At 39.1% G+C, this 24,778-nt stretch overlaps 2 protein-coding genes and 1 long non-coding RNA gene across 5 annotated transcripts; 1 reads left to right on the top strand and 2 right to left on the bottom strand.

The window, feature by feature from the left end:
- Window positions 1-8,483: 8,483 nt before the first annotated feature.
- LOC107279247 (uncharacterized) lies at window positions 8,484-16,203 on the top strand. 2 transcript variants are annotated; one of them, XR_010737790.1, is made up of 5 exons: window positions 8,484-8,722; window positions 9,140-9,358; window positions 14,356-14,564; window positions 14,948-15,087; window positions 15,688-16,203. It is a non-coding gene; the product is annotated as an uncharacterized lncRNA (long non-coding RNA). The 2 variants fall into 2 exon arrangements; XR_010737789.1 differs by lacking the exon at window positions 14,948-15,087 and having other exon boundaries at window positions 8,486-8,722.
- Window positions 16,204-17,110: 907 nt separating this feature from the next.
- Window positions 17,111-18,225, bottom strand: LOC107278085 (uncharacterized). 2 transcript variants are annotated; one of them, XM_015761121.3, is made up of 2 exons: window positions 17,937-18,225; window positions 17,111-17,681 (listed from the first exon to the last, which is right to left on the bottom strand). In XM_015761121.3, exons 1-2 carry the CDS (start codon window positions 18,046-18,048, stop codon window positions 17,281-17,283), a joined length of 513 nt encoding a protein of 170 aa, XP_015616607.1. In that variant the 5' UTR covers window positions 18,049-18,225; the 3' UTR covers window positions 17,111-17,280. The 2 variants fall into 2 exon arrangements, with proteins under 2 accessions (XP_015616607.1, XP_015616608.2); XM_015761122.3 differs by having other exon boundaries at window positions 17,821-17,962.
- Window positions 18,226-19,891: 1,666 nt separating this feature from the next.
- Window positions 19,892-24,498, bottom strand: LOC4350494 (GDT1-like protein 3). Its single transcript, NM_001404463.1, has 9 exons — window positions 24,240-24,498; window positions 24,076-24,138; window positions 23,837-23,962; window positions 23,595-23,693; window positions 23,188-23,260; window positions 22,489-22,574; window positions 21,132-21,215; window positions 20,837-20,896; window positions 19,892-20,638 (listed from the first exon to the last, which is right to left on the bottom strand). The coding sequence occupies exons 1-9, from the start codon at window positions 24,297-24,299 to the stop codon at window positions 20,450-20,452; spliced, it is 840 nt and encodes a 279-aa protein (NP_001391392.1). The 5' UTR covers window positions 24,300-24,498; the 3' UTR covers window positions 19,892-20,449.
- Between the last annotated feature and the right edge of the window lie 280 nt (window positions 24,499-24,778).

Genomic DNA, 24,778 nt, shown 5'->3' with positions numbered 1-24,778 from the left:
GAATAAAGGAGCAACTGAGATAAGCCTGGCTCTATCTTTAGTCCCGGTTGGTGTTATCAACCGGAACAAAAATGGCTCTATCTTTTGTCCCGGATTAAACATGGATTTTTACTCCCGGTTATTTCACCCGGGACTAAAGATAGCGATCTTTAGTTCCGGATTCGTAGTCTCGGTTGGAAAACCAAGAGTAAAAGAGGGTTACGAACCAGGAGTAAAAACTACTTCTCCACCAGTGATATGTTTGTTCCTCCCTAGTAGTAGTACGAATCGATCACGAACACAAGTCTGCAAAGAGCATAATGCTTCTTGGCAAGAGGAGATAGGCCCCAATTCTTTTCTGTTTCCTGATTAAGATATTTATTATCTTTTAGGGTGAATAGCTAAAGTGGTCCTCTAAGTTTCATCTGATGCTCAGTTTAGTCCTTAATGTTTCAATTTGTCCATATTAGTGCTTCAAGTTTTTATTTTGGTTCAAACTTATCCATAAACTCACTTAGAAGTCATATGGCTAAATATAAACAACTCTATTGATAAATGACACTTATACCCCCCTCATTTACACATATAAGAGAACAAAATTGTGTGCAATGAAATATTTTAAGATAATGCATACTCCCTCTGTACCATAAAAAACGAATTTAGGACCGAATGTGACATATTCTAGTACGATGAATCTAGACGTATAGGATGTGTAACATTCGGTATTAGGTTGGTTTTTTATGGGGTGGAGGGAGTAGTAATTTATGTAAAAAAAATATGTATTTGCAAGTGTATACTATAGCCATTAGGCTCAAGTTTTATGTGCACATGTTGAAATGATGAGAAGTATATTTGCAATATTATTTATTCATCTTGGTTTTTTTTCTAGTTTATAGTTGTATACAAATTAAGGGCAAAAGGGATATTTTCTATCAGAAATATTAATTAGAGATAGCCATATGGCATATTAAGTAGGCCCAAGGATGATTTTAAGCCAAAACAAAATACTTAGAGGACCTACGTAAATAAAATGAAACCTGAATAACCAAATTGAGCCTTCGGTAAAATTTGATGGACTAAATTAGCAATTTACCCTATTTTATAAGTATATTTTTTCAAACTGCCAAAATAATACATTTCGTTATCTACATACAAGGTTTTTTTAAAAAAAATATCATATAAAATATATTTTCAGATTTAAAATAATTAAAACTTAATAAATCATACATTAATGACTTTTTAATGTATTCGGACGTACGGAGCAGTAATCTTTACCTTGAAAAAACTCAGACGGGGTCATAGAGACAGAAACCAGAGACAGCTAGCAGCCCAGCAATATTGGCTGTGTTTAGTTCACACTAAAATTGAAAGTTTGGTTGAAATTGAAATGATGTGACGAAAAAGTTGAAAGTTTATGTGTATAGAAAAGTTTTGACGTGATAGAAAAAAACACGGCGATAGTCTTAGTAAACCAGAGCGCCGTTAATTATTCGGAAGAGAGACGATGCAATAGGAGCGTACTCCTACGTACGTATTGTACGAGAGATGGAGGAGGGAGAGGGAAGAGAGAGAAGAGAGGACGGGGACGTCGCGTCAGGCCTTGTGTCGGTCGATGTGTCCGGACGCAGATGCAGCAGGGGGCTATCTATCGGCTATGGGGGACCGGCTGCTGGAAACGAGGAAATAGACCAGCTGTGCTCCCTAGCGCCGACACGTTTCGACCCCGGATTCGACTGCCATTCCGCATGCGCCCGGTGCACCGTGAACGCGACACGCCCGCCCGATCGGCTGCTTCAGTCCTCACAGCAGGTAACGTGAAACAGTGAGGTGGAGCAGAAAAGAGCCAAGACAAAGCTCATACATCTGGTAATCCTTACACAAATTTTAGTAACAACCTGAGAGCGTTAGAGTTATTAGAGCAGGTACTAGCAGACTATGTCAGCTATAAACATATTTTAAAAAAATAAAAGAGAAGATAGAAGAGTAGCGGGCTACAGATTTATAGCCAGTTGTAGTACGGACTCCAAGACATAGTGTGTGTATGATAGGTGGGACCAGGTATTAATAGTTTAGTATATAACTATTGAATGAATTGGCTATTAAATTGACTATAGATAATTTAGAGCTATTAGTTGGCTATACTATTAATTGCTTTTAGGGTTTATATGCTAGAGTCAACCGGAATATATATGTTACCTCTTAATTTACTATTATATATGGTATGTATAAAATTATATGTAGTATCCATGCTCTTATGGGTGAAGTTTTCCTTTTTCATGTTTGCGCGTGTATATGTTATCAATTGTAGGGTCATTTTGGTTTCAAGGTAAAATATGCCCTATCAAATTATTGATACTTTGAAGAGTGCTTTGGGTAATGTTTAGTTTGCTATAAAAATATATAACAATAACATACGTAAGTTGTCAAAATTTTGGCAGTATCGAAATTTATCTAAGTTTTGAAATTCTCGATATTATGGCATGACAAATAGCCTCATCGGTTGCCCATATTCGCAAATAAACCAAAACGCCAAAACGGTTTATTAGGGAATAAAAATTAATTTATTAGTAAAAATTATATGTGTGTGTGTTTGTAGCGACTTAAAAGCCAACGCTGAAAAGAAATTACATTGAAAATATCTTTAAGTCAACTTCAAAATCAAGTTCAAAAATTCAAATTTTAGCTTTTGCTTTGGCTTATTAGGCCAACCGATGGAGCCCAGAAACAAATGAGTCCGTATATTATATTGTCTATGAGGTTTCTCCATGAAAATTTATACATTACTTGCTTTATCAAAAAGAAGAAATATTATAATTGTAGCAATAATTTTTTTTAGTAGAAGTGCTGCCAGGGCTTTGCCCAACAGTATATTTTCATTAAGTGGAAAAGTATTTACAAGGGGAAAAAGAAACAAAAAGGGGCTTAACATTACAAGGTTTGTAACCAATCAAAAACTAATTGCTTGAGTGGGACTTTCATTCTGCACATATGCAGAAGAATTTCTTTCTTGAAAAGTGTCAACCAGGAGTGAAAGGATGTCTGAATATTCTAGAATATAAGCCCATTCCTTTGCTTCCAAATATGCCATGACGCCAGGAAGAAGATTTCTAGGAAATCTTTCTGACCAGATTGCAACCGTGCCAAGACCACCATCTGGAAAAAATCAACATTAGGGTTCAAGACAATTCCAAGATGCTGCCAACATCTGACACTAAAAGAACATGTGAAGAAGAGGTGGAGTCTTGTTTCCCTGTGCCCTCCATTGCACAGCACACAAGTGAGATCATCATCCTCTTTTTCACAATGCCTTCTATCCAACATATCATGGGTGTTGAGCCTATCTCTGAATAGTAACCAGGCAAACACTTTGATTTTCATGACACACTTAATTTTCCACAACCAAACAAAAGGTCTTGGAGGCTGGTATGCATTGAAGTTGAGTTTGTAGAACCTCTTAGTTGTGTAGATGTCACTGTTCCATATAAAACTCCAACTATCCCATGAACCGGCTGCGAGTGAATTTCAGATAAGTCATCCTCCAGGAGCAGATATTCTTCATAAGCTTGGGCAGACAAAGGCAGAAGGAAAGAGTCTTCTAAAGGCTTTGAACACACGATCTTGATTGAATCCTCCTTGTGGTAGCAATAATTTTATAAAATTAGTACTCATGTGATTCATCTTATCCATAATAGAATGAATATCATGTACGCTATATATCTCATTCTCTCTTTTGTCAAGCTCTACATGCCCATTTGGCAATAGGATGAGATAAGGTGGTGACGGGGTTTAAACTCTAGACAGAAATCCATTTTACATCTCTCAACTCTTAATTTTGTCTATAATACATCCTCAAACTTCAAAACCAAGTATTTAACATCCTCTAATTACTGAAACCGTTCAAATTACCACTAGCTGGTTTTTACCTGGTTCTGGGATGCCATGTTGAACACCACATGTACCTTCAAGGAGGATACGTTCAAATTACGCATAAAAAAAGATACGCTGAAGGAGGCTTTGTACGTTGGTCAAGTGCTCGAGCGATGTGATGTAGGACTCGGTTCGAGGAGTTTTTTTTTTACTTTTGGATTAGATGAGCTCTCGATTTCTCATGACTTGTGACCGTCCAGTCTACCGTTGCAAGTGGCTAGATCATCGATCTCAACGAAATTCACACTACGATCTAAATTCTATCCCGAGGACTTGAATGGATTCAAACTGTGGAGAACATATATATGGTTCAGGGGATCTAGTCTGAGGTAACCAACCAGTCATTCTGAATCATCGAAAATTGAGTTATACGACATGTTATCATTTGATCCTGAATTGATCGGTTGACGTTGTTAGGGGTGGGTCGGACAACTCTTGGGAGGAGAACTTGCTGGCATGTGCGGATTCATAGCTTCGACGACTTTGATGAGACTTTGCACTCCAACAGAGTTTGGGATTTTGTCTTATGGATGGGACAAAATTTGTATGGGGGGAAACACACTGAGTATCATGAAGCTTGCAAGCACACATTCAGCTTTATCCTTTAACATAACGTTGCATCCATCTAGTGAGTGAGAACTCATATCATCGAAGGGGCACCATTGCTTCTTGGCCTTGCGAGCGGGCTTTGACATCAATGCCCTATTCTCGCTGGGAGCTGTAGGGTGGATCCACGACGTAGCTCCAAAGACCGGGAACGGGACGGATCCGACTTGGAGAAGAGTGAACACTGACTGGGTCGTATCTCCCAGGTCAAGCTGATCATAGAAGTCGTCATCAAAAAATACGCCTCTTGAACCCATATTATCTAAACCTTTTAGCACCAAGCCCCCTACCTGGCATGTCATCGTAGACGAGCTATATACCCTATTACGGTATTTGTATAGTATGGGGGACGCTACCACGCTGGTACCAAGGTATATACGAGAATGTGATAAGTAGATGTAAGACAAGGGATTAATTATATACTAGTTAAGGCTCCCAATATGGGTAATAACCCTAATGCAATTTATATGTATAGCTTTAGAGAATTAGAGTGTATCTCATAGATTACAATGGGACAGGAAGCTAGCTAATCTAGCTTACCAACTAATACTCGACGAGAACCAATCCAACGACTTCAAGTCAGCGGCTAGCTATTGTCTTCCATCTGATGGATCTACGATGTGGCTTGTAATTAGATGTCCTCCCCTTCTAGGGATGCATTTATACAGATAGTCAACTTCTTTCTCCAGGTAGAACTAGGAGAGCCTTTGTAGGACATGGGTAGATAAGACCCCTTCACATGAGACTCCGACAACCCCTATTCCCATGGAAGAAGTTGTTATTCTTATATGATATATTCCCATATTTGAATATACCTTTCCGCATAGTAATAGTTATGTGGTATTCCATGAGACTACAAATCCAAGTATATGAGCTATACCTAACTCGTAATATCGATACTTGCTACTTGAGCAAGTTTAATAGTAGAGCTAACTAAGCTAATATATATAGCAAATTAGCTATAAGGTTGTCTTTATTTTTTTCTCACTTAAGCTTTAAAACAAATGCATTAATCCATATGTGAGACACTTATGTATAAGTGAGATATCAAATACTCAAAATTAAGTAGTGTTGGCTCTCTTGCATTAGAGCAAACACTACTCATTTTTTTCTATATCTCCATGTAAGTTTTTGCTTGGCTACAGTCCACTATTATCCTTGCTCTAAAGCTCTGGTGTTTTATTTTTTCTTCTCATTTTAACCACCGAACTTGTAGTAAGTCTCTCATTTTCCTCTTTTTCTCCTCCTCGTTGTGTTTCCTCCACATTAATAAAGGGTATAGTTGTCTTTTAACATCCTGGCAAATTAGTATTTTTGACTAGCTAAAAGTACACTATTTGGATGTAGGGAGTAACAACTATATTGTTTGTTTTTCTATTTATAAGCTGCTGTTAAACTTTGATTTTTAAAATTAAGTTGGTTTCGAGGGGATTTTTCTTCGTGGTTTATTTTTAATATTACTAGTTTTTAAACTCTAAAACCCATATATATTTATAAATAAACTATTTTTATTATTTATAAAGTCTTTACAGTTTATAATCATCACGAAATAATAGGGTTTAATTGTATTATGCAATCATATAAGTTTAGCATCAATGCTGCAATACGCACCCCCTATGGATGCAAGCGGAGCGGGCAAGCGGGTTTTTTAGCCCGCTTATCTCACTTCTAGTTCATTTTTTCTTTAAAATTTTGTAGTACCATGTGGAAAATGAAATAGCAAGCGGGTTTTTATACGGGCAGCGGGACTACCACTTGCATCTCTACACCTCCCCCCCCCCCCCCCCCCGGGGATTTTTTTTCTTTAAACCAACATGGCGCAGGCCCACCACGCAGAACGGTTGGTGTATCTTTTCGGGTACGTCTTAGCTTTCTTTCAGTTAGTTCTACAGTGCTGTGGGGGATAGCCTAGTGAGCTGAGAAGTGGATAAGCCAAATGACGTGGAGTGGTACGGCCACCCCGGAAATAGCCCCCGGTCCTTCGTGTTAATTTCATCCGAGGAAGAGAGAAAAAACAATACTACAAGTCCTACTACCAATGCTCTCTGTCTCTGACACACCAGGGGCTCTTGGTTTTGGGCTCGTGTTTTTTGTTTTGCATGGGAGATTCGTACCCGAGTCTGGTTATTCTGCTGCTGCTCATGTGTGACATTGTAGGCATGTGGCTTCGTTTTGCATTTATGTGCATATGTTTTCTCTTGTCACAATTTTACTCTTATAATTCCAAAAAAAAAAGACTTATTTGTGATTTGTATTGGAGCTTCAGCAAAAATCAAGAGAAAACTCAATGGATTTTCATATAGTCGTTAGTAGCCAAATCATGGATGATTTTAGCTCTCTTCTTGAGCTTATGGTGAGGTCTGTTCGTTTGTTTAACAGACGAGGTCTACGCTGATTATTAATAGGAAACATGCATATCAAAGAAAATCATATATCAATATTCTAAAAGTTGTCACCTTTTAATCGTCTAATAGACATCAGGATTAACAAATCTTATGTTTTGTACGCTTATATTTAAAAATACATACCACTCTCTTTTTTTTTCCGTCGGTGGAGGATTAGATTCGATGGGACCACATAGAAGTTCCACTTCAAGATGATCCCACTTTTTGAACCAATAATTCACTTTTCGCACGTTCTGCGGTTTTAGTGCAAAGTTAAGTGTGTGTTTTTCTATGTGATTTTAATTTAAATTCCACTGTTCTAATATCACTTTGGCTTCATGAATCATCTGATCTTTCTTACTAGTATGGCATGCTTTTTGTCCTTCTCATGCCTTCTTTTCTTGGCTATAGCTCTGTCACCTCTGCTATACCTGAAACTATAAATATTGAAGTGAAGTAGTTACACTATAAGTTTTCATGTGTTTCTTTTAGTAAGACTCTTTTAAAGATGGGTTTAGAAATACTCGTCAAACTATACACCTTATTCATTTTTTACGGAGGAAGTATTTAAAAAAGACAGATGAAAGGAAAGTAAATATAATAAATATGTAAATGGTGACCTATATTTATGCCATATTAGACTTTTAGTGAGAAAATTCAAACCATATCACAGGAAACAACCTGATACCAATAAAATAAATAGCAAAGTAGTTTCTCTCTTTAACCAGGAAAATATGCAATCGGTTTTTCTTCAGCATGTAACACTTCCGTTGAATTTTGACCCAACAAGGTTAGACTAGAGTAGAGAGATTTTTCATGGGACTAATTTGTTCTTCATTTTCCTCGCATTCTCGTTCTTTCCCATTCGATCCTCATCTCACTGAGCGACCCGCAAGCAACCATTGTCGTTGCCCCTCCGGCCCTGGCCATCGCTGACCAATCCGCAACGCCTCGCTGCCACGTGCGGTCGAGCAACCCGCAAGCAGCCGTCATTGTCGCACCACAGCACCTAGCAAGAAACCATCGCTGCTTGCAAAACTGCCGTTGTCATCGTCCTTTTCCATGACGTGCGATGCCCTGAAAGTAGCTACCGCTGCCGCCCTTTCTTTTAGGAGCACGACCTCCATCAGACATACCTCCTCATCTGCCACCGCCGCCACGGTGTCCCACCTCCACCGGCCATCGCACCCACGCCCACTCACCCTCGCTGTCCATCGGGATTCAAGCCAAGCCGAATAGCCAAGGAGCCCAAGATCAAGTTTGGTAAGAATAAAGAACAAAATCATCTTTTCACGTCTTAAATCATGGCTAAACAATGTTTGGATGACAAATGTGACAGGCAGTGCTATTAATCAAAGAAAAACAAGTGTCATCTAATTTTGGTCAAAAAGAAGAAATATTTATGCTATTTTTTTAATACCAGTTTTTTTTCCGTGCTATGTCAAAATTTCTCAACTTTAATGACATTCTAGTTGTACTAGTAACAAATAACAATTTCACTCCGTACCGCACAAGAGTAACAGGACGAGCAGGAGGCTGACGATAAAGCCACACCATCAGCAGCTCACCGCACAACGCAACACACTCGCCGATCGAGGAGCCAACTGATGAGAGAGAGCTAAGCTACTGGAGTAGTCCGTTAGTAGTAGTAGTAGGAGTAGCTTTTTCCCATGCGCCGAGGCGACGACACGCTGCCTCCTCCTTCTTCTCCTCCTCATCCTCTAGTATATTGTTGAAGTATACCTCGAAGCTTCCTGTCTTCAATCTTCTGATCGATCCAACCTCGCTCGTCCATGGCGCGAGGATCTACTCTTCTTCTACCTCAGGTGAAATGAAAAAAAAAACAACCCTTGTTCTAACTTCTAACTACGCCTTCTTCCTTCATGTCCGTGGTCGTCGTTTACGGGTTTTCTTGGTTGCTATTACTACTTGCTAGAGTAGCTACGGAGTAGTAGTCTGCTACTGATCTTTTTTTTTTCTTTCAGATTTCATGCATGCTGGTTTTGGTTCTTTTCTTTTCTCGAGCTGTTCTTCCTGTTTTCTTGCAAAGGCATTAAATTAAGGCAAAAAAATCTTGGATCTTGGTTTCATGGCCGCATATCGATCCGTTCTCCATGTAATATTGCGCTGCTTGATTCAGAGGGAGAGAAGAGAGGACACATCTGCGTCTCTTTTCGATCTTGATTCAGAGGGAGCTGATCTTGTCTAATCCAATAAATTTCGGTTTGATTCTACTGGTTCAGGTTCAGGTTGATTTCTTGCCCGGCCAGCCGACGAAGATTTGGTTGGTTAATTTGCTCGCCGGCCGGCGGTGACAACGAGAGAGAGCACGCCGGTGCGGCGGTCACGGTGAGCCGGCCCGCGGCGGCGTACCTGCGTGCTTTCTCCCGTTGTCACTGCCATACACACATATATGCTCTCGCTCGCATGCACAAGCTCAGCTTCTCCTCTCAGTCTCACTGGTGAGTATACTTACTCAACTCAATCACCAATTCACCATACTTAGCTATATATAGTTATATGTACCCCCATCCCCTAAATGTTCTCTTATTGTTTATGCTGTTGTGACTAATCAATTTCAACCGCATATGCATGCATATGGTTTTGTTTCCTTCATCTTTAGTGAGCCTTTTCGCATGAAAATTCTTTGAAGACTTCTCCACACGATTTGTTTTTTTCTGTTGACCTTTCCACATCAGTAATCTTTTTTTCTTTGAGAAAGGTTGCTTATGTGCATATACTATTTATTAGTTCGTTTGGAGCAAAATGGAGCTTATAAATCATGTCCATCACCTTAGTTTTACAGATTCATAAGATAAATATTTCGCTATTTTTTGTTAAGAACTTGATGGCATAATTTCCCCTAATTACTTTCATGCGAACTTTGTTCAGTATTTTATCTACTGAACTCATCGTTTACATTATATTGTTGCATGCATTAGTACTAGTACTAGTATTAGGCAAGTGCAGGACCACATGAAATTTTAAGGTTATGATCAGACTCCTAGGCACTCTCTGCTAACTCAACTAAACTTGCAGAGTAATTAATGCAGTACTGCTCCATCATTAGTGGCTCAGTGCTGGTTATTCTTGGACTATATGAATTTAGTACTCCATCCGTTTCTAAATATAGGTCATTTTGGAGTTATTTACACTTCTTTAGATATAAGACGATATAGGACTTTTGATTCTGCACTTGTACCCAATTTTTCCTCTTACCTTTGCTAATTGAGATCACTACCACTCTGATGTATAGAAAATGGTGTATCATTTCATTTCCAATGGATAATAACTGCAGGGAAACAAGTTTATTTTAGCACACATTTCTTAGTTCTTGTGCATGCACAACTTCAACATTTGGAATCATAGGCGGGAGTACGAATTATAATTTGCTTTGCCATTTTGAACCAACTTTAGTTTGTATTTGGGACGAGATAAATTTTGTTTTGGCTCTTCATGGTATGTGTGATTGCTGTTGCAGTAACTCTGCACTTATGTGATCATGGCATACTGTTTTTTTAATCCATACTGAGCATACAACATGTACATGCACAATGTACAACACTTAGCTCTTGGACTTTGAAAAGGTTGATCTTTAAATTAGTATGGTTCTTCACTGTTCAACCACTTCCATGGAGATAGGCAAGGTCAAAATGTAATGCATTAAAACATTGTACAATCAGGCCCACATAAGTTTTCTTTTGTCATCACCCTTACGGAAATGATACAATGGAGAAAAAGACGTTTTCCATATTATTCTAATATTTACTCTTGAATCCAATAAGATTGACACAATTGAGAACCCAAATTCAATTATATTGCCCTAACATAATTGATTTATGAGATTGAGTTAAAGCAACTTGCTCTACAAAATTAGCATTATCGTACCTTCTATGGAACTTTTTCAGCATTTTATTGGGGAAGGATCACTATTGTTTCTTTTTTTAAAAAAAACATGGTAAACAATTATTTGCTGTCGATTTTTGTGATAGGATAAATAGAAAGGATGAATCTAGTTACATTTGATCCTAATAGTCAATCATAAATAATCAATTGAATTTTAATATTAATTATATTTAGATATTGTATCCATTGGCGATATTATCTCAACTCCAAACTGGAAACAAATAAGATAGGAAATTAAGTACTCCGTATGGTGTAGAGGCAAACTGAATTGTGAGGATAGCCTGCTAACAAGTTGTGCCCCTTTTGCTTTGACAAATTCTTGACACCTCGGTGCACTCCAAATTCTTCTTTTTCTTTGGATTGTTATTCTGACTTCGTTGGAAATGTACAGTTTTGATTTCCAACTTTTTTGCTTGGTCTAGTCTTGTAACTTCCAATGTAAAGTTTTCAGAATTCTATTCTCAACCTTTCCTGCATTCCGCAGGACGCCTTGATGATTTTATCATTGACACTGTTTTGCACACTTTTATTTGGCAGTTAGATTTTTTTTCCTTGAGAAAAGAAAGGTCATTACGCTTCTATGAATATTGTTTTATTACGCTTCTTAAATGACCTAAAATATAGTTCATAGGCACTTCTTTATTTAAGGGGACATACTTTCATATGTTTTTGACAGATTAAGCACTATTGTAACCTCAAGTAGGTTATGTGGTTGGTTGAGTTGCTTAGTCCAGCTTGTTAAGTATTCTTTTCCCAGAAGGTCATGAGTTCAATATTAGTACTGTATTTATTTCAGAATAAATTCTACTACTGTTACAGGTGATAAGGGAAATTTATAATGCAAATTATACAGTTTTCCCCTGCAGTAATAGAGACAAGGTTGTTTATGGCACCAGTAACACAATTAACTCTTTCGAAAGAAAAATTCCGTAGTGACCATGCCTTCCAGAATATGCCATCAAACAATTCCTAACACCTTGCCCATGCCCACTATATTCCTTATTTTATTTTGGAGCCATTATCATGTGTTCCTTGCCTTTTCCAAGGCATTAGGTTAAGGAAAGTACAACAATTTCACAATATTACTTCTCCATGACACCGACTACATATATTGATTTGGATACCTCATGTCTTAAAAAATGAACATTGTATGATCAAGTTAGTGAAATCACTTAGGCTACATTTCTTTTCAATTTCCATTCAAGAGTTTCTATTTGTTTCCACACCCTTTTTTTGGAGCCCGAAACATGAAATGGACAAATTCCCTTCTCTTAGCAACACATAAATAAAAAAAAACAATATTTTATAGAGCAATGTATTGCATCCTCACATTTCCTTTAATTTTCGAAGAATTTGACAATCCATGGCGATGCGACACAATGGACTAACTAATCGATCACAATCAATCAAATCAAACCAAGAGAAATAGGTGGATTGATCAACATTTACATATGGGGTTAATTGATCTTCCTAATGATCAAGGGATTGAATTAATTCCATGGTAGTGTAGTCATATCTACATGTGCTAAATGTGTCTAATGGCACGCATGGGCGCCCTAGCTCCTCATTGGCAAACTCTAGCTCCATGACTATGCCCCTTTATAGGTACAATACATCCAATAAGTTTTTCTTGGTAGTCATGGATTGGCATTGAAAGATGCTAGAGATTTAGAAGGGAAAAAGGAGATCATGGACTTGTGGTGGTAGTAGAGATCGCAACGAATTCACCGTTAGGGGTCACAACCATGTCTTTGGGCCTGCGGTGTTAAAATTTCATCATACCCGCCCCTGCCAACCACGATGGGGCTATATTTTATCCATCCCCGCCCCTCGCACTATGATTTTATTCCCGCGGTTACCCTCATCCCCGCATGTGCTCACCTTGCTTCGTCGCCGTCAGAACTTACGGGGGAGGCCGAAGCCATGGTCGGCAGCTGGTAGGGGAGAGAAACGGTCGGGTGGCGGCTGGCGGCGGACGGCGTGCTGGTGATGGACGAGGAGGGTGCTCGTGCTCCTTGCCGCAGCACCGCATGCGAGGACAGCTAGAGCCGGCAAGCGACGTGCTAGCAATGTACGAGGGCGGCGCTCGTGCTCCTAGCTGTGGCGCCGCACACGAGGACGGCTGGAGGTGGGGCTGCGTGCGAGGAAAAGGAGACGACGCCACGTGAGCGCACTTGAACGGCAGCGGTTGGGCGGCGGCACAGTGGACAGCCTGTTCGATGGATGTGGAGATGGGGAATGAGTTGAAAACTAAGGGTTGACCGGTCTAGGGTTAGGAATATATACATGGTCATTGGGCCTTAATTTTATGGGCCAGGCAAGTTATATCTACTGAAATAGTCTAAAATTGGTCCCTAGGTACAATAAATGCGAGTTACTGCGGGGGACGAGGACGGGGGGTGGAGCGTCGTCCCCGCCACTGCCATCCCCGATGGTGATGGTTTTTTTACCATTTGATTCCCCATGGATGGTAGATATCAACCATCCCCATCCCCTAATATGTGAATTCACAGCGGAGAATTGGTGATCGGGTTCCCATTGCCATCTCTAGGCGGTAGGGAAAGGGTATTGAGGTTTGTGATTGTGACCAATGGAGAAAGGGAGTGGCATTTCAGCCATTCTCACCAAATATAGGCGTGCCACTTGGACAATACAACTTGGAATTGCGGGAGAAGAGAATCAACAACGTTAAGTTATCAATAGGTTATGGGGGAAATAAGGAGTATATTCAATGAAATATCGTTAATCAAGGTTTAGAGGCATAAAATTAATGTTTTCCCCATTTTGGAAAGCCTAAAAAAAATCTTATGAAGGTGGAATAAAATGCCCCTAGCATATAAAAAGCACCTCTACTAGTTTTTTGTTGTGAACTTTGGTATTATATTATTGTGAAATCTAACTATATTATTTTTTATTGTTTATAGTTAGTTTTGTTGAAGGTAATTGGTGGGGTGGGGGCAGTGTATAAAGAAGCAAAAGATGAAGGGCAACAAGTTTATAACTATAACTATATTATTTTTTGTTGTTTATAGTTAATTTTGTTGAAGGTAATTGGTAGGTGTGGGGCAGTGTATAAAGAAGCAAAAGATGAAGGGTAACAAGTTTTAGTGAAAGGAAACTGTAGTTCATAACCTAATCAAACTATCCTGGGTGCTAGGAAGGATGTGTCATAATCCCCTGGCCTTCTAGTAGTAGAGGAGGGCCATGTGGCTCATCTTGCTGTGTTGGTGGATTAGTCTCATATGGAGTGTTTGGATAAGTTAAAGCTAACATATAAACTAGAGTACTAGACTTCAACCTTAATACCTATGGGTTCCTTACTCCTTTTACATGAAGCGAGGATGAAAGGTAAATGCGGTGCTATTCCTAAGCGAGCCTGCTCCTTGGAAGGGATTTTGGGAGTGATCATGGGGGTTCATGTAATACCCTGGCCTGTAGTAGAGGCCCTTGTGGCCTATCTTGTGTGATTGTGGTGGAATTAGACTATCATGGAGAGTTTACACAGATTAATGCCATCATATAAATCCGTGCGTCCCAACCATAACATCTCCAGGTTCTATGCGTAAAGCGAGGATGGATGTGCAAGTGAGGTTCTATGCGTAAATGGGTCCACTCCTCAGAAGACCTGTGCAGATTAGGGAGTTTGATGTTACAACTACATGTACACATGATTGAAAAGTGACATTGCTTTCCAATGATCCAAGGTGGAAACAGAGGATGATCAGGTTTGATTATATGCCTCAGCATAGAATTGCCCATGAGGTACTACTGAAATCATGTGCACTTAATTATTTCATTTCTTAGCATAGATCTACAGCGTTTGTGATGATCATTATCTTTGATTTAGCCTGTATCTTTCTAATAAATTAATTATGTGCCTTAATGTTAATGTGTTGCATATTTGTTGCCTTCTCTTTATGTGTTGTTTGTGATTGGACATATAAATGCATGATTTATTGATATGACCATAATTTGACACACTGAACATCAGAAACTGGCTTTGCTGAAAAAAGGGTACAACAGACAAATTGGCATTTAGAATGCATTGGACATGGTCCACTTATTTGATGTGACACAAGTAATTAATTTTGATTGAGTGGTTCTGTGAAACAATTATCTCCTCACAGTTATATTTGTTAATGAAGGTAAAGAGCATATATTACAAATATGTGTATTTTGTGGGCATGCATGAGATTATTCTGTAGCATCATGCACTGATCATTGAGGAGCCAAATTGTACATACAGAAAGACAATGTGGATAAAAGACAGGCAATAAGATCTTAGGTAGGTTCCTTTTCCTAGAGATTATACACATGAAACTATGTCCTGAGCATCAAGAATACTCCTGAACTCATTTTTCTAACACAGATTTCATTGGTATAATTCATGTAGAGTACAAATTTCCGATTTAATATTTGAGAATTCATCTTCAGAAAACCCAATTATCATATTGCACATTCGGATATAGAACCATACTCAAATTGCAAAAAAAAAAAAAATCCTACTATTATGGTCCATGAACTGAAAGTTTGCCCAGTAGGTGTCATTGTGGTTAGGTCAATTAGTGGGTGTCTGTAGAGAGCACATTTATTTTGCAAAACTTAAATCAGTGCAGAATCAATTTGTCATAAATTTGCTTGGAGTTCAGAAACATTGTTAAATTCACATTTGTCATGGCTCATTGAATGTATAAAGTTTAGCTTTGTATGAATCGTGTTATGACAAAGTTTGGAGAAATGTTAAAACAGCGATTAAATGAAGGATGTAGTTTTGTCATTTCGTTCGGTAGGTGTTTGCATGTAATGAATAAATATTCCACAAATCAAGCTATTTATTCTTTTTGGGTTTCTGTTGACCTGTGTCTTGGATGTTTTATACACACAGCCTTCGTATTGAGGGATCCATCTCAGCATGAAATTGATCAAGAAGCTGTTCTTGTACCAGATCACTACAGCAAACAAGAGTTCTGTTAACATGGGGCTGTGCATTTGGGATTTTGATTGAAACAAAACAAAACAGAGCATTTCAGATGTTTGTACCGACTTCTTCGTCTGATGCATCGGTTGGTAAATAAAGACTGGGCGATGCGATTTGACAATGAGTTCTAAGTGTACTGGTGACACATGGTGATCCAAAGAAGTACAAGCATATGCATATTGTCATTTTGATCAAAGTTTCTTTGTACTGGGCACCTATCCCTGGTATTGTTCCATCTGTCATTTTATAGTATGCTGTTTTCCAAGGACTGCCGCGTAATCAGGTGTCTTTTCTGTTAGATGGAATCATTTACTTCCTCTATTTCATATTCTAAGATGCTTTGTTTTTTTCCTGGTTAAACTTCAATGTGTACTTTTTTTTTGAACGAAAACTTCTTTGTGTATGACAAGTTTATAGAAAAACATACCAACATTTTCAACACAAAATAAATATACAATCAAAATGTATTTAATGTTAGATCTAATAAAACTAATTTGGTAGTATTGTATATGCATTGACTCTTGAATTCTTCTGGATCCCAAGGAGTTGATTCTGGTGTATGCATGTGCGTCCATCATCATCAGCATGTATTCTCCAAAGCAAGCAACTGTTGGTGTCCCACTCTGAAAATTAGATTTACCCAAAGGCCAAGGCTGTCAACTGGTGCAAGTATATGTACTGAGAAATCGTGTGAGCTAGTACATCTTTGTGACAGATGCAGTGGTCTTGATTTTTCCTTTTTCATTAATTCCTGCACATGTGATTGGACAAGTATGGAAACTACTATCATTCATCTAGTAATTTTTATTTGCTTATATATCATCATCAGGTATTCTCTTGTTGCAGATAGTGCAGTGTACTTGTTTCTTCAGACAACTTCCAGGGTTGTCTGCTGCTGCTTCTACTAGTAGTACTGCAGTACTGGGGAAATTAAGTTACACATGTACTGAAATGGATTTTTTGTATACTGTATATGATTGCAACACTACTGACTGGTACTCCTATGTGACAATACTCACGGCTGTTGCATCCAAACTTAACAGAATTATTTCCTACATGAATCTGCACGATATTTTGGCAATGTTCCAAATGGGGCCTAGCAAGGGCAGATAGGTGATACCATCAAAGAAGATTGCACATGTTCTCTCATTTTTTGTGGGGTTTTTTTTAGTATCTATTTTCATACTATTTCGTAATCTTTACCGTATCCATTTATTCTCTCTAAACATTGTTGTGCTATCATATATATACACTATATATAAGCAAACATTTCATCGGCCTATAGTCCCAAACCAAAGGAACCTAGTCACATGACTCACATCACCACGAATCAAGCAAAATTCTGAACTCCATACAAAGTAGCACAGGGCATGAACAAATTAAAGAGAACAAAAATAAGAGCATCAAAATACAAAAAAAAAAGAGTACGCAAGAGAATTACAGCACAAATTAACCCATGATCACAAGCATAAACTATATATATTATGGCATCCTAGTAAACTAATTGGGGGCAACTCTATCTACCACCATTTTGGGGTCCTTGTGAGCAGCCAGTGAGGCCATGGCGAACTCGAACTGCTCCATGGTGAGGCTGGACATGGAGAGCAGCTCCCTGGCCTCCTCCTGCAGGCCCCTCAGGCTCGACATGCTGCTGGACCCGTCCAGGCCGATGTGTGCCACATGCTGCACGTCCGTGGGGAACCCGATCTCTATGTTCATGCTGTCCTCGTCCTCGTCCTCGTCGTCCTCCTTGTACACCTCGAAGATGTGGGACAGGCTCTTGAAGCTCTTGATGAGCTTCCGGATCCCCGCGAGGAAGTCGCGCCTCGCCGCCTGCTGCCTCTCCTCCTGGTCCGCGCTCTTCGCCTTCCCGAATGTCGATTCCTCGTCCTGCATCGCGCCTAAAATAAAGATACGCATATAAAAAAATATGAGAAGAAAAAATAAGCCATCAATCGTACCAATTAATTTACCTCTATAGAAAAAAGAGGTGAAAAAAATTAGAACCTCCTAACATTTACTTAAAATTAGGCCTCTTACGTTCCCGGACCCACATGTCAGTCCCTGCAGCGTCGCTCGACGAATATGACCATATCCTACCATATCCATGAACCATGATAATTAACAAGAAATGGACCGTATACTATGCATTTCACCTGCAGGAAGAACTGGAGCTGATCTGAAATAACTCGTTTCAGCAGCAGCAGCAGCAGCCTGTCCTCCTTGCACCTCCTTGCTGCTGGGCTGCTGCTCGGAGATCGGTGTCATCGTTGCCAGAAACACACTAGAAAATGCTCAGGGAAAGAGAGAGAGAGAGCTGTGAGAGATGGACGCAACTGCAGAATGGTGGTGCCTGGCCTGCCTTCGTTTGGTCGCCATGGCCACATTGTTAAGTATGTATAGAGAGAGAGAGAGGAGAGTGTGGAGTACAAGGGAAGGCAGTGAGTGAGAGAGGGAGGGAGGAAATGGAGGTGGTTATGGTGGTTATCTGGATGGATGGATGGAAAAACAAAAGGAAGGTGCGGTAGCTGCCGGTATCAGTTTGGTTATTATTGCCTGCTGTGCTGCCACACGGACGGACCGGGCGGTACGGTGCATCCACTATTTTCCACTTGGGCGTGCCATTGCCACCTGTCGCCGCGGGATTGGCTCCTCGCCCCCTGTAGGCTTATGTGCACGAATCTCGATGCAGATTTGTGGGTGATGTTTTCTTCAAAGATGATGAAATTCGTTTCTGCGTTTGCTTTGAAAGAATCTATAACCAATTATTATAAAAAGTTGAAGTTCGTAGGTCGATGGACTATAAATTACAAAGTATAACTTGACTAAACAGAAGAAAGCTACTTTGTTGTTCGTAGAGCGGGTTGGAAATTATTTCTCCTCGGCATGCAAAACGAAGCAACGGAATAGCGTATCATTAGCTTCAAAACTTGATAAATGAATTATTATGCTTTTTTTAAGCAACTTTTCTGTAGAAAGCTTCTTTTAAAAAACATATCGTTTAGTAGTTCGGAAACATATAATCAGAAAACGGGAGAGTAAAAGTTGAAAAATGGGAGAAAAGAACACACCCTAAGTTAGAACATCATCCTAAATATAGAGATAACACCTACTGCTAAATCTCCATCTACGATTGGTGAAAATCCGTATAGCGTTGTTTCTATACGGTGGTGTTGCATGTTGTCGTTGTGTCTTTCTCAAACCTGTCAACAGAATATCCAAAATCAACTGCTGATCGATGTGCCGATTGAATTTCATGCACATCAACGTTGACAGCTGATGATGGTTGTAGATTTGTGTATTGTTGTTAGCGTATGATTTTATTTTTTTTCAGTTATATAAAAGACAGGAAACAGAAGCTATTGAAAGTGTACCACGTAACTATAGATACCAGGATTTAAAACTTACTATTACTTACTCTAAAAAAAAAAGGCTCTCACAACTCCACCATTGTACGTACATCTTATTTCTTCCCTATGTAAGAATTGTTCTCATGTTTATAGCGATCTATCATAAGTGAAGTATTTATTGTTATTAACATAAAAAAAATCTATCAGTGATATTACTGAGCTTTTTCTGGCTGTAACTTACAAGCAGAGATACATGACCAAAGCAATGATTTTAGCTTAAACTTTTATAATGTAATGAAAAACACTTAAGTTAATTTAAAGTTAAAAACTATAATCTAAATTTGGTTGTGGCTATATAATTTTGTTTATTTTCTCATACTACCATCGTAAAGGTACAATTTCCATTGCAACTAATGAGTGCAGCAATGAGGAAATAAAGAGTAATCCAATATTTATTTCATAAATTTCTCTCAAAGTAGTTTGTTGCATAATCTTGTACCACATCAAAACGATGCTAATTACAAGCATTTTTTTTAGCACAAAGCAAGAATAAATAGATTTCTACCAAACTTCAATGCAAAGGTTGGATTTGCTGGGTCTCACAATCGCATCATGCCAATTAGTTGGTGTTCTTGCAAAGATCGATGTCACCAGACATTCCCTCCAAAAAATAAATGTTATCAAACATTTAGTCACCAGCAAACCATGATGGATGGACTTTATTGTAACCTCTTATAAATGTGGGGACCGGAATGACCACTGGTACAAATATATGCATATGAGAACTTGCGGTGATCATAACTCAAATAAGATAAATGTGCCATTCAATCAACATTAAATCCATACAAAATGTCCTGGTATAAGCCTGGGGTACAACTGTGCAAAGCTGTAGCAGGTCCAGATTATTAAGTTCCAAAAGGTGAATTTATGGTTTGATTTATTCTCACCTCTTTTTCATCCTAAACTTTGTATGGCTGAAAGAAAATGGACAACAGTAGATAGAAAATGGTACCAGAATAATATTCTATACGCAAGGAACCTTGAACAACATAGTGTATATATATTGTATAAGTTAGATGTCAGGTACAACCAAGCAAAAAATCAGACATGATTTCATCATCGAGACGGCTTCTGCTATAGACTGAAGTGAAGTAGCATGGTCAGGAACAATTTCATTTGCAAGGGCTATACATGAATTGCGAATCGTAGCGTAGAGGTGCCCAAAGAATCAATTTAATTCCTCTACTCATTTGCTCAACACAGGGAGCAGGGTGACCAAAGGGTATCAAGAAAGAGTAAGGAGCTGTTAATGCTGTTAATCATAGTGGGGGATAGAAGTACGATGACACGGAGAACCCCAAGAAGAGAACACCTCCGATTGTTGCAACTGTCCGTTGTGAAATCTTGGATGCCAACATGCTCCCACCTATGACTGCAAGTGATGTGCAGACAGTGTGGCCCAATGATGCTCCAACTGCTACTCCGATTGCATTCTTGTGGGTTGCAAGCTGCAAGGTAACATAAGAGCAAAATATTAAATCATATATTTGGGCCTGGAAGATTCATCTTCTAGTATGTTATCACATCACTCAGTAAAATAAATGAAATAGATCAATTATATCAGCAGTTTTGGGTGCTTATAGCTAGAGTTAACTCGGTTAAGAAATAGAAAAAAAAATGTGCTGCTAGTTGAGTGGTAGCACTACCGCAATAGTTGCTATTTGGCTTCGGTCGCCCCATTCAGCTAAGAAGGTTAAGATAAAAGCCTGCGGGAAGAGAAAAAAATTATGAGATGCAATTTCAAAGAGTGTCTCATCAGAAAAAGCATATTATAGATAACTACTTACCAAAAGAGAACTAATATTCAAGTCAAATATAACACAGCAACAATAATAAGGCGCTATTGTACAACACATTTAACATCTGAATATAAGTACTGAATACGCATGCAGTCCCAGTTTGGAACATTTAACAAACATTTATAAGGTGACAAAAGATGACCTCCAAAAAGATCGGTGTACAAAATCTTCCAAAGAACCGGCGAAGGGTTGATTTTCCTTGACCTGACTCAAGCTTCTCTTCCACCTGTCCAGACATGCATAAACCTTTATAAGATTAGCAGTCATTTTGAACGCATACACTTCAAAAGCCGCAGCTAGTCAATCTGCACTTAAATGAATCCGATCTATCAAAAACTAAGTCAAACCAAGTCCAAAGCCTATTAGGAAATGGGTAACTTACAAAAACTTCAGTTAATGCTAAGGCATCAGAATTACTATTAGACATTTTAGCATATGCCCGTCTGCCAGTTTTGAAGGAACAAAGTATCATGCTATTTATTTATCTTAGCTACTGATGAAAAGGACTCATGTTCCTAAAGTGATGATTTAGGCTGGTCAATAGTTCATTTGTAGTTCTTCCTTCCGTTCTTTTCTGTCAGCAAGTGGACTCTGGACGTTTTAATCTTTACTCTTTTAATAAGAGTTGTGCTATTGGGTGCTCTAACATCCATCCCCCACACTAGATCTTGTGTGGCTAGATATATGCATATATTTGTATTGTTGGCAACATGTTGTATGAGAACTTTGCATAGTTTGCACAGGTTTGTATTTAGGTTATTGATTAATACGTAGTCATGTATACAATTTTTAGATTCAAGCATAATTACTTTTCGTGCTTTTGACTTTAGATCTTACAGTATTTATATCGCATTTGTCACAACACCTGGGCACAATGCTAGTTCTGGAACCGATGGTACCATCCATCGAATTTCCCACAAACACGGAATCTGCAGACTCGCAATCAAACACTCGAGGAGGAAATGAACAGAGGATTTTGGCTCCGCGTAATTGCTGCAGCCTTTTGATTCTTCTCATTGCAAATTAAGAAAAAAAAAAGGAAATAATCACAAAGCAACAAAGCCCCTGCATGTGCACCATGATTGGTTGACAACATGTGCCATCCCACACGTCCTGGTCGTGGCACGCACATCCAGTTGTGTCACACGCCATGATCGGGATGTGTGGGATGGCACACGCCGTCAATTGATCATGGAGCTCATGCAAGAGTTTCGTGGTTATTTCCTTTTTCCCTTTCACAATGAGAAGAACCAAAGTTGCAGAGATTCCACAGCACCAAAAGTCTGTTCGTTCCTCGAGTATCTCATTGCAGGTGTGCAGGTTCTGTGTTCGCATGGGCAATCCAATACCAGCTACAATAGTGCAAATACCAAAACAAAAGTCAAGATAATAGCACATCATGTTTAATGTTAGACCATGGCATCAAACACTCAACAAATGAATAATGGAGTTGCACTATGAACAATGACAGGCAAATGGTACATAAAAAGATGACATACTTCTTCCATTTCCTTCTTCTGAGATCCCTTTGGGTCAGACTTCCAAGCAATGTATAACAAACGTAGTCCAAAGAACAAGTACAAAACTAGCAGGGAAACAAAGTAGATAAATTATGAGAAAATAATGGGAATATTAGTGTATAAGGGCCTGTTCACTTTGATGCCATTTTCAACCTTACCAAATTTTGGTAAAGTTGTTAAAAAAGTGGCTACATTTAGTTTGCTGCCAAATTTTGGTAACTATATAAGAAATCCTACCAAAATTTTGGCATAGTTGCCAAAATTTTGGCAACTTGCCAAAATTTTGGTAATGCCAAAATTTGGTAAGGTTTTTTTTGGCATCAAAGTGAACAGGCCCTAAGTTGTTTCATATGTAAACTGTCCAGCATGTGAATTATGGTAGAAACTATCATCCATGGAAATATTGAAGTATGCGTTGAGAAATCTGAACAGGAATATTAGATATATGTTATGAAATCAGTTGCCCGCGATACCTAATTTTCTAATTGAATTCCACATAATGTAAGAAGTTTGCAATAATGATGGAAACTAGCTGACTTATTATATCCCTCTATCTATAAGAACAAGAAATGGCAGGACTGCCAGCATGCCAGCATGACAACTACAGATATGAAAAGCATGAACTAGCATACTCCCGAAGCAAACACCTGGAAACTCACTAAGTAAGAAAATAAGTACCTGTAGCAGCACTGTTAGTGTGCTTCCTTGATATCAAGTTGGGGACTATCCTACCAAGTCCAGTTGATAGTACCTTGAGAACAAATATACATATTAACAGCATATACAAACCCATGTAATTTCTTATAAGATTAAATGAAATTAAATAATTGGCATATACATATACCAAACATGAGTATAGACACCACAGGTCAATAGGCCATCATAATAGCACTAATCAGAACTATGGAAAATGCATACTTCAAAAATAAACAATGCAGTAACATATAATTTATCTCTGGACCTACATATACTAAGGGTGAAGGATTACAAATTACAACTTTATCTAACAAGTCAAGTATAAGCATGATACTAAGTTTTACTCATTGGATAGGATAAACGAAATGAATTGATCTCGAGGAGCTCACCGTCATCACGTAGAGCGCCGATAGCGCACCAGACAGAACGATTGACTTGGGGTGCCGCATTGCCATTAGCGCCGCAATAATAAAGGTTTCATCTCCAATCTACATCACCATGAATGCAACCCAAACATCAATACCCCTCTCATCATCAAAACTTCATAGCCACCCTAACTAACCCCCAAGCACCAAGCAACTACATATGGAACCCAAACTCCAACCCCTCCTAGCTCATTCCAAGCAAGTACCTCGCTGACTAAGATCATCGAGAGACTCGCGAAGAGCGCATCGAACAGCCCGGGGCCGACCTCATCGAGGGCCACCCCATGGTCTCCCTCCACCACTGCTTCCTTCTTCAGCCCGTGCAAGAACCCCTAACAATTCGCATCATCCAAAACCATCACAGATTCGCACTTCAGCACAAAAAAACACAAAAACACACATCTTTAATCAGATTTAGCGATGATGAAAGAGCCAGATTCCTCACCCCTGCACGGCGCCCCAGCGAGACCTTCGATCCCCCCGTCGATTCGCCGTCCTCGGCGACCGCCTGCAGAAAAAAAAAAGCAGCAACTTTTTTCACAAGATTTGTCCAAGAAAAACAACATTTTTTGCCCAAAGATCTGAACTTTCACGGGTTCTTGTTCTTACCACGGTGGCGGAGAACGCGAGGAGGACGAGTAGGATGAGAAGTCTAGGGTTCGGATCCATTTCCGGGGGATCCCACGAACCCTAGAGGCTCGCGGATTTGGGGGAGGGTAGGAGGAGTCGAGCAGTGGCAGCAGGATGAGATATTGAGATCCTCCTCCTCCTCTTCCCTTCGAATTATTCCTCTTCTTTTTTCTTTTTATCCCGTCGCGTGCGAATTTGAGAAGCCGCGTGAGGGATTAACGAGTTTTTTTTTTCTTTAGATCGAGGGATTAACGAGTTGTGGTCTTGTGGAGTCTGGTTTGTGGTTTCAGAGTTTCAGATTTTGGTCACATGGGAAGTGAGCAAGTGACAGCGTAAGCACTTCTTTTTGTTGCAAAAATAAACCGACCATTTTCTATGCCCGTAACTTCAAATTATGAATGAACTTGGTAATTGACATGTTTTTTTTTGGTGAAATACTTCCTCCAATTCGTGATACGTGATATCTAGGGTTGTGTCCCCAAAATAAATACATTTCCTTACATCTCAAAATGGTACTA

This window comes from Oryza sativa, chromosome 11 (assembly GCF_034140825.1).
Source record: "Oryza sativa Japonica Group chromosome 11, ASM3414082v1".
In the NCBI taxonomy this organism is placed as follows: Eukaryota; Viridiplantae; Streptophyta; class Magnoliopsida; order Poales; family Poaceae; genus Oryza; species Oryza sativa.
Note: the sequence above shows the minus strand (reverse complement) of the source record. Positions and strands in the feature narration are given on the sequence as shown.

Excerpts from the sequence above, each read along its gene's own strand:
- LOC107278085 (XM_015761121.3), bottom strand. The coding sequence starts at position 18,048 with ATGACACCGATCTCCGAGCAGCAGCCCAGCAGCAAGGAGGTGCAAGGA. Across the intron at positions 17,682-17,936 it reads AGCTCCAGTTCTTCCTGCAG|GCGCGATGCAGGACGAGGAA; the intron begins GTGAAATGCATA and ends TCTTTATTTTAG.
- LOC4350494 (NM_001404463.1), bottom strand. The coding sequence starts at position 24,299 with ATGGATCCGAACCCTAGACTTCTCATCCTACTCGTCCTCCTCGCGTTC. Across the intron at positions 23,963-24,075 it reads CGCTGGGGCGCCGTGCAGGG|GGGTTCTTGCACGGGCTGAA; the intron begins GTGAGGAATCTG and ends GCGAATTGTTAG. Across the intron at positions 23,261-23,594 it reads CGGCGCTCTACGTGATGACG|GTACTATCAACTGGACTTGG; the intron begins GTGAGCTCCTCG and ends TTTGTTCTCAAG.